The sequence below is a fragment of the Lynx canadensis genome, chromosome D1 (genome assembly GCF_007474595.2).
Source record: "Lynx canadensis isolate LIC74 chromosome D1, mLynCan4.pri.v2, whole genome shotgun sequence".
NCBI classification, from domain to species: Eukaryota; Metazoa; Chordata; class Mammalia; order Carnivora; family Felidae; genus Lynx; species Lynx canadensis.
Genome location: NC_044312.2, coordinates 60,292,876 through 60,307,632, shown reverse-complemented (window position 1 = coordinate 60,307,632; position 14,757 = coordinate 60,292,876). Strand labels below are relative to the sequence as shown.

Here is a 14,757-nt window from a genome sequence, read left to right as displayed (position 1 = left end):
AGAGAGGATCCCAAGTAGGCTCCTCACTGTCAGCACAGAGCCCAATGCAGGGCTCAAACTCACAAGCCATGAGATCATGACCTGAGCCAAAATCAAGTGTCAGATGCTTAACTGACTGAGTCGTCCAGGCACCCCTTAAATAAATAAACTTTTAAAAAATAATAACAGGGGCACCTGGGTGGCTCAGTTGGTTAAGCGTCCGACTTCAGCTCAGGTCATGATCTCACAGTTAGTGAGTTCAAGCCCCATATCACGGTCTATGCTGACAGCTCAGAGCCTGGAGCCCACTTTGGATTCTGTGTCTCCCTCTCTCTGCCCCTTCCCCACTCACATTCTGTCTCTCTCAAAAATAAGTAAACATTATAAATAAATAAATAAATAAATAAATAAATAATCCTAAATCTGTATGCACCTAGTAACATACCTTCATTTTTTTTTTTAATTTTTTTTTTCAATGTTTATTTATTTTTGGGACAGAGAGAGGCAGAGCATGAACGGGGGAGGGGCAGAGAGAGGGAGACACAGAATCGGAAACAGGCTCCAGGCTCCGAGCCATCAGCCCAGAGCCTGACGCGGGGCTCGAACTCACGGACCGCGAGATCGTGACCTGGCTGAAGTCGGACGCTTAACCGACTGCGCCACCCAGGCGCCCCAGTAACATACCTTCAAAATACATGAAGCAAAAACTCACAGAACTAATTGCAAGAAAAAATAGGCAAATCCAATATTATAGTTGAAAATTTAAATACTCCCCCTCAATAACTGATGGAGCAACTAGGCAGAAAATCAGCAAAGATCTAGTAGACATGAACCACACCATCAATCAACATGGCCTGATTGACATTTATTGAACACTCCACCCAACAACAGCCAAATGCACATGGAACATGTACCAAGATATATAATATTCAGAAACATAATAAAATGTTTTAAAAAACTGTAAAGGATTCAAGCCGTACAAAGTATGTTCTCAAACCACAATGGAATTAAACTGGAAATCAATAACAGAAAAATCTTTAGAAAATCCCCCAACATTTGAAAACTACATACCATGCTTCTAAAAAAAAAACTCATGAATCAAAGAAGATATCAAAAAGGAAATAGAAAGTAAATAGAATATTTGAGTTGAATAAAAAGAAAAATAAAACATATCATCTAACATGGTGAAGAGCCAATACTAGATGAATATAAGATACAAGACAGATTTCAGAGGCATGAATTTCCAGGGCCAAAATAATTCCTCAATTTGGAATACATTATTGAGGGATATCAAGTTATTGAAGACTGTATCAGACCAAAAAAAAAAAAAAAAAAGAATAAGGATTTACCACCAGTTGTGCTTTCATTTTAGGTATTTTTACTCTGTCTATGCTACCTACAAATCAGTTAGGAAAAAGCAAAAAGCCACAACACACCAGAATTTGTGAAATGCTGCTAAAGCAGTACTTACAGGAAATTTATAGTACTAAATGCCAATATTAGAAAACAGGAACGGTCTCAAGTCAATGACCTCAGTTTCCACCTTAACAAACTAGAAAAGAACAAGTTAAACCCAAAGTAAGCAGAAGAAAGAAAATAATAAAGATCAAAGTAAAAATCAATGAAATAGCTAACAATAGAGAAAATCCTTGAAACCAAACACTGGTTCTTTGGGTATATCAATATATTAAAAGAATAATAAGAAAAGATTATGAATAAATGTATGCCTATAAATTTGACGATGTAATGAAATAGACAAATTGAAGACACAAACTACAAAAGCTCACTGAAGAAGTAAATAACCTAATAGTCCTATACCTATGAAAGAAATTGACACTGTCATTAAAAACCTTCCTACAAAGACAACACCAGGCTCATATGGCTTTACTAGTGAATTCTACCAAGTATTTAAGGAAAAGTAATACCAATTATATATGAAATCTTCTGAAAAATTGAAGACTACTTCCCAATTAATTTAATGAGGTCAGCATAATCCTGATACCAAAAACAAAGATATTACAAGAAAACTATAAACTAATATCCCTCATTAACAAAGGTATAAAAATATGAAATAAAATTTTAACAAATAGAATCCAACCATATAGTAAAAGGATGATGACCAAGTGGGGTTTATCCCAAGGATGCAGGGTTAACATTCAAAAATTAATCAATGTAATTCACCATCTTAGCAAACAAAAACAGAAAAACCAGGCAATCATCTCAATAGACACAGAAAACTCATTTGATAAAAATCCAATATCCGGGGCGCCTGGGTGGCTCAGTCGGTTAAGCGGCCGACTTCAGCTCAGGTTATGATCTCGCGGTCCGTGAGTTCGAGCCCCGCGTCGGGCTCTGTGCTGACAGCTCAGAGCCTGGAGCCTGTTTCAGATTCTGTGTCTCCCTCTCTCTCTCTGCCCCTCACCCGCTCATGCTCTGTCTCTCCCTCTCTCAAAAATAAATAAAACGTTAAAAACAATTTTTTTTAAATCCAATATCCATTCCTGATAAAAAATTTCTCAGCAAATTAGTAATAGCTTCCTCAATCTGATAAATGTTTATATTTATATAAACATTTTATATTTATATATTTATATTTTATATTTATATTTTATATTTAATGATGTTTATATTTATATTTAATGATGTTTATATTTATATTTAATGTTTATATTTAATGATGAAAGACTGGAGTCTTTCCTCCTTGAGATCAGAACCAAGACAATGATGCCTACTCTTACCACTTCTCCCAACACTGTACTGGAGATACTAACCAGGGCAATCAGACAAGAAGAAGACTTTTTTAAAGGCATCCAGATTGGAAAAGAAAACACCAAAACTTTCTTTACTAGAAGACTTGATTATCTCAGTTTAAACTCTGATGGCATCTCACAAATAAGTGAGTTTAGCAAGGTTGCAGAATACAAGACCAATATATAAAAATCAATTATATGTCTATATATAAACAACAATCAGGAATTAAATACCATTTATGTGGTCAACTTTTTTATATATTTTACCACAATTTTAAAAGTACTATTTATAATACCATCAAAATCTATGAAATACTTAGAGATAAATCTGACAAAAGGTATGAAAGACCTGTACACTGAAAACTACAAAATATATATTCTAACTACATGGGGAGATATACCTTATACATCGATCAGAAAACTCAATATTGTCAAGATGTCAGTTCTCTCAAACTGAGCTATAGATTCAATGCAATGCCAGTCAAAATCCTAGTAGGCTTTTTTTATAGAAATTGACAAGTTGATTCGAGATCAAACAGCCAGGACAACTTGAAAAAAGAAAACAAAGTTGGAGAGCTAACACTATCTGACTAAAAGAGTTATTATAAGACTATAGTAATCAAAATTGCATGGTATTGACATAAGGACAGGCAAATAGATCAGTGGATCCGAATACAAAGACCAGAAATAAACCCATACTTATATGGACAACTGGTTTTTAACAAAAGACCAGGCAATGCGGTGGGAGAAAGGACAGAATTTTCAACAAATGGTTCTAGAAACAACTGAGACACCCATAAGCACAAAGAAGGACTTGGACTCATACTTAACACTAACATCCACAAATTAATACAGAACAGATTAGAGGCCTAAATGTAAAACCTGCAACTATAAAACTTCTAGAGGAAAACATGGGAGAAAATGCTTGTGTGACCTTGGGTTAGGCAAATATTTCTTACATATGACACCAAAAGTATAATTCTTAAAAGCATAAATTGAAACACTGGACCTCAGAAAAATTAAAACTTACTGTTCTTCAAAAGATACTATTAAAAGAATGATAAGCCACAGACTGGGAGAAAATCTTTGCAAAGCATGTATCTCATAAAGGATAGCCATCTGAATACATGTGTCAAAACTTTAAAAAATTATACACTTTAAATATTTACACCTGATTGTATTATCAGTTACAACTCAATAAATCTTTCAAAAAGATGAAGTTGAGCTAAGGCAGTATCATAGGAGATGCATATAAAAAATATATAAGAGAGATAGAATTCTCAGGACTTGGTAACAGAAATAGGTGAGAGATGCTCCTGTATTAAATGGGGATACAAGTAAGAACGTTTACCCTCAAGCAGCTACTTAATATAAATAGAAAATGCCTGTGATAAGTTTTAAATCACTGCATTGATGCTAATTGTTTTTTGTTATTGGAAAAAAAGTATCTAAAAGAATCCAAGAGAAATAAAAAGCCAATTGTATCTTTCTCCCCCAAAATGCAGCAACAATGGCTAAGGCAGTTAACTAAATGACTTGAAGATTCACTTAGCAAAGTAATTTTTATAGAGCTAAAGGAACAGAAGAAACATATGTCTCACTGGGTTTATGTAAAAGCAAAAAGGGGATGCCAACTCTTTTATACTGATATGACTTCTGAAATGGTTTAGACAGAAGTCCAATGCCACTTGCCCCTGCTGTGCTATATCAACAGAGAAAGGCCAGTTCTGCTGGGTTTCTCTCTAAAAGCCTCCTGGTTTGCCAGTACTGCTCCACTGCCTCCTGTGAAAAATCCCATCCTGCAAAGAATAGCACAGACAGAACTGGAGATCTGTGAGTTTATTATTTCTAAATTATTCTTTGGAATTATTTCCAAATCATTTCCAGTAGAAAGTAAACATTTTCTCAAGACAAAGTTCAGAGTCACACTAGAATACCAAGTACTTTTGCTTTTAGCTGGAATCATTTTAGTTAGAATCAAAATTGATAGTTTAATATGTCTTTGATCTATACAAATGGAGAACGAAATTGTTCCTTAAGTTTGGCAGATAGCATCTTTTAAAATCTCATGTCCAGGAAAGGGGAGAAAAAATAGACATGATGTACTTTGTTTAGAAGAATGGAAGCCATGCTTTAGAAGAGAGTCCTCTTAGGTCAGTCCTCCCAGCAACCCTTCTAAGGACACTGTTACTATTTCCCCTAGCTCAAATATGCAAACAATTCTATTTCTCAAAGATTCTACAAAATCTACCTGGCATCCCTTCCTTTAAAAAAACTACCACTCCCCCCTACCTCACAGGGCCTTAGAGGGACTGGAAATTGCTGCCCCCTCCCCCACAGTCTAAGCTCTCACTACCACTACCTTACATAATAAGTCTGTGATACAAACTATGCCAATCTGATTTTCCCTCCACCATATCTCACTGTTGAGCAAAGATACTTAGATGAAAAATGAACAAAGTGGAGACATCCAAGAGTAGCCAATTAGAAAAAGCCAATCCCCTAGACCCTGCTGCTGGGATCCCTGGAGTTCCCCCTTGTTCTTGATCCTTCCTCAGCCCTGTTTGTTCAGCTCCTTCTTATTTAATTTTGTACAACAAAGAATTTGGTGGTCTTTGTCTTCAAAGACACTTCAAATTTGGTGTCAATTTGGTGTCAATTTCCCTGGTGATAGGAATATCTTTGTTATTCATGGTGGGGCTCCTTGGATCACACTTGAGTTTGAGCTAATGAGATGACTCTGGATGGGGACTATTTGCCAGAAAGACCAACCAGCTGACTAGAGGATTGGGGCTTTGGGCCAGGAGTTATCAGCCCAACCATCAGAAAGGAACAGGGGGGCTCGAGATGAAGAGCCGTCATGCAGCCAGTGATTCAATCAATCATGCCCATGTAATCGGACCTCAATAAAACCTCTGGATCCTGAGGCTCAGATGAACTTTCTGGTTAGCAAACACATCCATGATTAATGTGCTAGGGAGGGTGATATGTCCTGATTCCAGGGGCAGAAGACACAGAAGTCCCAAATTCAGGACCCTCCCAGACCTCACCCTATTGGTCTCTTCTTTTGGCTGGTCCTAACTTTTATCCATTCTAATAAAATTGTAATCAGAAGTACAGCACTTTCCTGAGTTCTGTGAGTCATGCAGTAAATTACCAAACCTGAGGGGATAGTGGGAACTGTGATTTGTAGCCAGTCGGTCAGAGCAGAGGTGGCTGGGAACACCCAGGGTTTATGGCTGGTTGGTGTCTAAAGTGAGAGCAGTCTTACTGAGGACTACGCTCTTAATTTGTGAAGTCTGTACTAACTCTGGTTAGAAAGAAGTGCATTACATTATTTCATCAAACACTCTCTGCCTCATTTTCCTCATCTGTAAATGCAGACCATCATAGTATTTATACTTCAAAGGGTTTTCGTGAGAAATGAATTAACATATATAAATCATTCAGAACAGTGGCTAGCACACATCAAATATCATGTAAATATCAGAGTAGTTTCTTCGTTGTTGCTGTTTTTATTATTGAAGTCCAGAACTGGCTAATGTAGCAATTATCAGGCTTTTCTGTTAAAATCTAAACAACACGAAGGAAAGACTGGCTCTCAGTATCAGTCAGAAAATGTTAACAACTAATCACATAGATGGTACTGACATTAGTCAGCTAATGTTCTGAACACAAATGAACACTGCTGATATCTATATCATCTAGCAAAACTCAGACCAGCCACTTTGAGCGACTGCCAGAGTATTACATGCTTTTTGTAGCTCTGGAAATCATCACTCCAGAGATTAGGGGCCTTGCTCTAAATAATGAAGCAAATTGTTGGGAGGAACAGTACCCATGAAGATTCTTACTTTTAGCTTGTCAAACCACCAGGCATGACACATAGTGAGAAAACCCTAAAATGATACATACATGTCACTTCTCAGCTTAGCTGTGAGCTACATCACAGTGCACTGGAATATCCCTTGCTCATCAGTAATGGGGACCAACTCCTCAAAACTCATTCCATTGTCTTCCATCTTCCTGTCATTTAGAACACGCTTGGAAGTGTTCCAAATAGTTGCTGAGTCCAGGAATAAAGTTCTTACCAGAAAACTGTCTTGGCTACTTTTTAGTATTATGATTTACTCCTGTTTCTGCCCTCTCTTGGTCACTTTCCCTTCCCAGCTACTTGTGTATGAGCTTTGAGAAGGCCAGGAATGCTCTCCCTGCCATCTTTCATTCCAAGTTCCCACTTATGAAACCCACTCTTAAAACCCAGGCGCCATGTCCTTATGTTGTTACAGAAAAAGAAGAAAACTAAAATTAAACAGTACTAGTAGAAGATTTTTCCTGGCAGTGCCAGTATAATTCCAAAGATCACTTCACTGCTTGATTTCTCATCAGTAAACAGCCTGAGTTGCTCAGGAGCTATTAAACAAAGCCCCCACAAGGAACTCAGCTTTTAAAGATTTCCAGAAAGCCGTCTGTAAAGCTAACTTAAGCTTCTTCTAGATTGATAAAAACACAGAGTTAATAAGAGGTATCAGCCTGTCCGTGCCAGAAATAGGACTAGAATCCAGGTCTTCTTGCTTTTTTTTTTTTTTTTAAGTTTATTTATTTATCTTGAGAGAGACAGAGTCAGCTCAAGTGGTGTAGAGGCAAAGAGAGAGGGAGAGAGAGAAAATCCCAAGCAGATTCCACACTGTCCGAGCATAGCCCGATGTGGGGCTCTAACCCACGAAGCTGTGAGATTATGACCTGAGCTGAAACCAAGAGTCGGAAGCTTAACTGACTGAGCCACCCAGGCACCCCCAGGTCTTCTTGTTTTAAATTTAATGTTCTCAACCTACCTTATAGATAATCCCTTCCAGATCTAAAATTCTATAATCCTAGGTAAGATTAAAACAAAAATAGGGGCGCCTGGGTGGCGCAGTCGGTTAAACGTCCGACTTCAGCCAGGTCACGATCTCGCGGTCCGTGAGTTCGAGCCCCGCGTCGGGCTCTGGGCTGATGGCTCAGAGGCTGGAGCCTGTTTCCGATTCTGTGTCTCCCTCTCTCTCTGCCCCTCCCCCGTTCATGCTCTGTCTCTCTCTGTCCCAAAAATAAACGTTGAAAGAAAAAAATAATAATAATAAAAAAAAATAATAAAAAAAAAAAATAAAAAACAAAAATAAAAACTGCCTTATTCCTACCCAAACTGGTTTCTCTCTACCACCAGACCAGCGCTTTCAACCCAGATGGCATGGAAAAGCCTTGATCCAGTGAGCAGAAGGTCCAGGTCTGAGTCCTAGCTTTACAATGTACTAAATGCATGACAATGAACAAGTAACTTTATAAATCTAGGCCTAAGTCTCCTCATCTGCAAAGGAAGGGCCCTGATGGTCACTTATGTTTAACCCTTCTTAGCATCAAGACCTATCTTATGAGACCCTGCAAAGAGACCGCTTTCAATCCTGTTAGTATCAAAGGACACTCTAGCCACAGATAGAGATGGAGAGGACGCAAAAACCCTGTTTTTCCCTTCCTTGTCAAGCTTCACACTATTAGATATGCTCTTTCACTCACAGCTCTGAAGCAAATGTTTCAGGAAAAAAAATGGTAGTCCTGGTTTAACAATTTTATACATGAAAAATAACTAAAGTTTTTATTTAATAAGTTCAACATGAGTTAGCAGAGTGATGTGAGTGCTGAAGGCTCCAGTATCAAATCAGACTGCATTAGCTGACGTGCAGAGTCCAGAACTAAGAAGCTGGCGATCCTGTTCAACTCTGTGCTGGTCAAACCATTCCTGCGGGTCTGTGTCTGACTCTAAGAACTATGATCTAAGAAAGATATTAACAGAAATGTTCACAGGCAGGAGACCAAGAGGAGGAAGAGGCTGAGAAAACATGTTTTCTTCAAAGAACCTGGCTATTTAACCTGGAAAAGAAAAGACGCAGGGGAGATTCCATCTTACTTCCACCCAATCTTTGAATCATCTAGGACTCAGCAGAGCTGAGACCAAGTAGAGACTGATAGAAGGAAGGGGCTGCCTCAAAAGGCCAGTAAGCTCCCTACTCTGGAGAAGCAGCAGAGACTGTGGTAGGTAGGAAGGAGACGGGTGGGGATAGGATAGAACCATTTAGAATTCTAATGAAGAGCAGCTCCAACTCTATTTGAAGCATCTTCCCCCTTTCCCAACATGGTGACTAGATTCAGTCTTATTCAGTGACTGTATGTAGAACCATTTTAATAATTTGCTCTTTACAAAGCATTTTATACTCATGTACTTTTAAGGCCAAGTTGCTGCCCATCTTCTTCTGTCTTCTCTAAACCTTCCAGCAACTAGGATCGATAACCAAGCTGCCTATTACCTTCTGAAGACTTCCATGCCTTCCACAGGTCCTCCACACTGATGAGCTTATCCTCACCATGGAAGGTGCTGTGTTTCACTGTCGGATCATGGTAATTGAGGTCTTCCCTCAGGAACTGCAAGGAAAAAGCACACAAGTCACAAGGGATACCTAGGGTCAGCCCACCGAGATCTCCACACAGGCCATCTAACTTTCCATAGCACATTCCATCCACCCAATGTATAAGTGTACCACATCACTCTTATGTCCTTCATGTGCATATGTCCTAGCTGCCAACTAGACTACCTCTTCTTCTTTGTTGTATGTTTCACTTGAAAAAAAAAAAAAAGAATAAGCAATTTCTTCCTCGTATTTTTTTAATTATGGAAAGATAATAGATGATAGTTAACTGGAATTCAATACACTAGAAAAAGGAAGAAGGATAGGGAAAAAGAATTAACAATTTTTTGATCACCTGTTTATATACTAAGCAATATTCCAAGAACTTCTACAATATTTTCTCATCTAACCCCCACAACCAATGAATTATCACACCTATTTTACAAACGAGAACAGAACTACGCTAAGATAATGCAACTTACCCCCAAATCACATTAAATTTAGAGAGGTTTAATTACTTGCTATGATGGTTTTAAAATATGTCCACAATTCTATGATAATCCTCCCACAAAAGGAGAATTCCCCTCCCCTGGAATATAGGCTGACATTTATGACTCATCTTCTAACAAACAGAATATGGCAGCAGTGATGTCGAGTGGCTTCCAAGGGTAGGTTAGAAAAGGCAATACAGGGGCGCCTGGGTGGCGCAGTCGGTTAAGCGTCCGACTTCAGCCAGGTCACGATCTCGCGGTCCGTGAGTTCGAGCCCCGCGTCAGGCTCTGGGCTGATGGCTCGGAGCCTGAAGCCTGTTTCCGATTCTGTGTCTCCCTCTCTCTCTGCCCCTCCCCTGCTCATGCTCTGTCTCTGTCTGTCCCAAAAATAAATAAACGTTGAAAAAAAAATTTAAAAAAAAAAAAAAAAAAAAAAAAGGCAATACAGATTTCACCTGGCCTTCTCCATTTTGGGACACATGCCTTGAGAGCTCTGAGCTAACATACATGAAGCCTGGCTACCCCCAAAGCCACCATTATGGAGAGAACATATGGAAAGACTACATAGAAATATAGACAGATATCTGAGCAGCCCAGCTGTTTGTCTCCCCAGCCCAGGACTCAGACAAGTGACTGAGACTTCAGGTGATTCCAGCCCCCAGTTTTTGAGTCACTGCATCTGATGCCAAGTGGACACAGATGAGCTGTCCCTACTGAGCGATGCCCAGATTGCAGATAAATAACAAAATAAATGTTGCTGTTTGAAGCCACCGAGTTTTGGGGAAGTTTGTTATACAGCATTAGGTAACTCAAACATTTGCTCAAGTGATGAATTTGTATTCCAACCCAAGATATCTGACTTTACAGTCCAAATTTTCCCCCAGTACTATATACGCTGTCCTTTAAATTACTGGTATTTCTTTTCATAATATACACCCTTATAAGAAAGAAGAAAAGCCAAACAAATCAAAGCTTTTAGAAATTTAACTGGTAATTAACTTCACAGATACTCATTCAGCCAGATTCTTAACCTCATTAGTATGTACAAGATTGAACACTTGATCCCGGTTTTCCCTAGAGCCTCAAACATCAAAGAAATATGCAATTTTGATCACTATGTTTTTAAAACATAGTTTAGTAGGATTTTCAGGAAATGTCTCTTATCCTTCTTTTCTCACCCTTTGTGTCTAGGAAAGGGTCTGACCCAGCGTAACATCAGTAAATGTTACTATCTAAACAAACAGACGACTGACAGATTACCTAGACCCATAATCAAGAGGTGATTTCCTCCCCCTGGGTTTTGGGGATATTAAGACATCTAAGTCTTAATGACTCAGGAGAGAAGTTTGAAGCAAGTCCACACTGGTGCACTCTCAACTGAGTCAGAATATAGCCTGCTGGGCACAAGGAACTTGAGAGTGTCTACAACTATAACATGGCACCGTCTAATACAACTTTATGCAATAATGGAAATGTTCAATATCTGTCCTGTCCAAACAGTCCCCACTAGGCACATGTGGCCACTGGGCACTCATAATGTGGCTAGTGTGACAAACACACACACACACACACACACACACACACACACACAAACCCTGAGATTTAAAAAAAAAAAAATTAACGTAGAGCTAAATGACCACATGTGGCTAATGGCCACCTATTGTGGCGCAGCTCTAACCCATTCTTCTACCTGTGGTTTGGGTGTGGCCTGGCTACACTCCCACAGAGGCTGGAGTGGTGTTAGGAAGTCAAGACGTCTCGTGAGATAAGGAGGTAAAGGCAGTGCTCACATGCACAGGCTAGACAGCCCTTCGTGCCCTCCAGCCTCATCTAAATTCAGTTGACAACAAGGGTTAGGCTCTCCAGCTCCCCCAACCTCTTATTTGTAATTGGTGAGACAATTTATTTTTTAATAAGGATTATGCAAGTGACATGGTGAAAAGCCCAGAGCAAAAAGATTTTGTTGATTCTTAGAAAAACTAAACTGATTAAAGTATTTTTTATGATTTTTTAATAGTCAGCCTTTTAAGGCACCTGACCTTTGATTCATTATATGCTGTAAATTGTGAATTTTAACAATTTTCCCCAAGTTGCCACGCTGTTATCCCAACCCCATTCAATAAATTATCTTTTATTCATTTTTAAAAATGCTATTTAGTAATAATTAAGTCCTTATATATAGTTGAGTATATTTCTAGGCTCTGCATTCTTCTGCACTAAATGATATTTCTTTTTTTTAACTAGTTTTTTTCAGTCTATTTATTTTATTTTTGAGAGATAGAGAGAACACAGGTGTGGGAGGGGCAGAGAGAGAGACAGGAGACACAGAATCCAAAGCAGGCTCTAGGTTCTGAGCTGTCTGTGCAGAGCCCAACTCGGGTCTCAAACCCGCCAACTATGAGATCATGACCTGAGCTGCAGTCAGACACTTAACCGACTGAGTCACTCAGGCACCTCAATCATATTTCTATTTTTGTGCTAGCCCTTGACTATCTTATTATACTTTTTGTTTTATTTTGTACTTTAATAGTAATTTCTAATGCCTGGACCCCCTGTTTCCCATGGCTCTTATGTTTCAGAATATTTCTTGTCAATCTCAGCTGTTTATTTTTCAAAATTAATTTTAGAACAATTCTATTAACTTATTAAGAGGCTTCTCTCACTGGAGGCCTAAGTGATGAGATCACTAGGCCTTAAACAACAGACACTGGGACATCTCAGGGGGGACACAGTCACAAGTAGTCAGACAGCCAGTCTGGGGACAGAAATTCATTAATTCACTTAGTCAACAAACATAAGATTTCTAAGTACCAGGCATAGTTCCAGACACAAGAAATTCAGTGAGTAGTAAACAAAACAGATACAGATCTTTATCCTCACTGAGCTAATATCCTCTTTGGGTGAGAGAAAGCAGGAAAGAGGAATATGGAATGCCAAGAGTACTGGTATTGGTGGCTTGTCATTTTAGAGGAGTCAAGGAAGGTTTCATTAAGGAGGTACATGTACCTGAAGGAGATGTTGGAGAAAGGCAAGTAGAATAACCGGGACAAGAGTATCTCAAGAATAGGAATGGCAAATGCAAAGGCCCTGAAGCAAGAACATGCTCGGCTTGTTCAAGGAACAGTGAGGAGGCCAGTGTGGCTGAGAGAAATGAGAGAGGTGGTGACTAGTGATAGACAAATCCAGGGAAGAAATCAGGGGTCCAGATCATAAACACCCTTGTAGGCCATTATATGGGCTTGGATTTCAACTCTGAGAAGGAAGCTGTTAGGGGACTTTGAACAGAGATGTGACATGATCACATGTGCATCTCTTAAAGGATTGCTCCAAATGCTGTGCTAGAGAGCAGACTATAGGAAGGCAAGGGCAGGGAAACCAGTCAGGTGGCTACTGCAAAAACCTAACTTGAAACGAGGTAGTAATGTGGGTATAATGAAAAGTTGTCAAGTTTCGCACATATTTTAAAGAAATCAAATCTGTAATCCTCAGATTACAGATACAGCTATACCCTGTGTTGGTCCTCCAAGGTTCTAAGCCAGATCCTCTTAATCTAAGACTACAGAAACACACATCATGTGCATGCCTCAGGAGTAGAAATGCTAAAATATCCAAAGAAGGGGATTTTCTGCCATTCCCAGCTAACTCTAGGAAACCACCGGATGACACATACCAGCTGCTTATTGGGAACCAATGAGAAATAGACTGCTTTTTATAGCCAAGTCTGATCACTGAGGTATATGGAGAACAGAGAAGCTCATGGGAAGAAAGTGTAAGGGGGAGCTGCACATACAGGGCTCATGTACAGGCTCTATTCGTGCCACAAACCAAGCAAAGAAGGAATGGGGTTGGAAAACAAGACCAGCAAGAAGAGGTGCCAAATGAGGACTATGCGCTGACAGAAGTTCTGCCTGAAGGAAGGGCCTGATGCTGAGTGGAACAATCAGGCCTCAAGAGTAGGAAGGGGCGCCTGCACGGCTCAGTCAGTTGAGCTTCTGACTCCTTACTTTGGCTCAGGCCATGATCCCACGGTCATGGGATTGAGCCCAGCGTCAGGCTCCACGTTGAGCTTGGAGCCTGCTTAAGATTCTCAATCTCTCTCTCTCTCTCTCTCTCTCTCTCTTTCTCTCTCTCCCTCTGCCCCTTTCCCACTCTCACGCACACTCTCTAAAACAAGCAGAAAAGAGTAGCTAAGGCAGTATACTAAAAAGAGGAAGAGTTCACAACCTATAGAAACAGACCCCTTGGGGCGCCTGGGTGGCGCAGTCGGTTAAGCGTCCGACTTCAGCCAGGTCACGATCTCGCGGTCCGGGAGTTCGAGCCCCGCGTCGGGCTCTGGGCTGATGGCTCAGAGCCTGGAGCCTGTTTCCGATTCTGTGTCTCCCTCTCTCTCTGCCCCTCCCCCGTTCATGCTCTGTCTCTCTCTGTCCCCAAAATAAATAAGCGTTGAAAAAAAAAAAAATTTAAAAAAAAAAAAAAAAAAAAAAAAAAAAGAAACAGACCCCTTACTTCCTGTGTGACTTTCGGGCAAGGTATTTCGCCTGTTTGAGCCTGTTTCCCGCTCAGAACAAGTGAGGACTAGGCCTCCCTCTCATCTGAGTGTGACAAGTTGTAAATGAGACATGCTTGCAGAAGTCCATAAGCTGCCTTTGCACCTGTCTTTCAGTGGCCCACAGAGTATCTTCTAAACTGAACCCATATTTAAAAACTAAATTTCACACCAAGAAAGTTCAGCTTTTCAGTCTACCTTAAAAAAAAAAAAATCTAAAGATCTAGAAACACCTGAGTTCCTAGATTTTAAGGGCTTAAGGACTGCAATTTGACTGGAAGAGAAAAAGTGGCTTAGGGACCTGTCATAAACTGGTGTCCACATGGCAAGCACATCATTTTTATGTAGGTTGTCCATTACAAATTAACTTCAAAATGCAACATTTTATGAAGATGTTTTTATTCACATTTTACTTAAAGCTAAGAAAAAATCAACTGTCCACATCAAAGGACATTATGTGTGTGTTGTCATTTGGGGCAGCGTGGAGATGGGGGAGTTGGTGCTGAGGGAGGTCATGAGGGCCTCAACCCCCACCGCCAGGGCACCACTCATGG

General features: G+C 39.8%; 1 protein-coding gene across 3 annotated transcripts in view; it reads right to left on the bottom strand.

Moving 5' to 3' along the window:
• Positions 1–14,757, bottom strand: part of STIM1 (stromal interaction molecule 1) — a 188,126-nt gene that overhangs the window by 45,541 nt on the left and 127,828 nt on the right. For all 3 annotated transcript variants that reach the window (XM_030333486.1, XM_030333488.1, XM_030333487.1), the window contains exon 3: positions 9,068–9,182. In XM_030333486.1, coding sequence (XP_030189346.1) covers positions 9,068–9,182 — 115 coding nt within the window. The remainder of the gene's footprint in view (positions 1–9,067; positions 9,183–14,757) is intronic.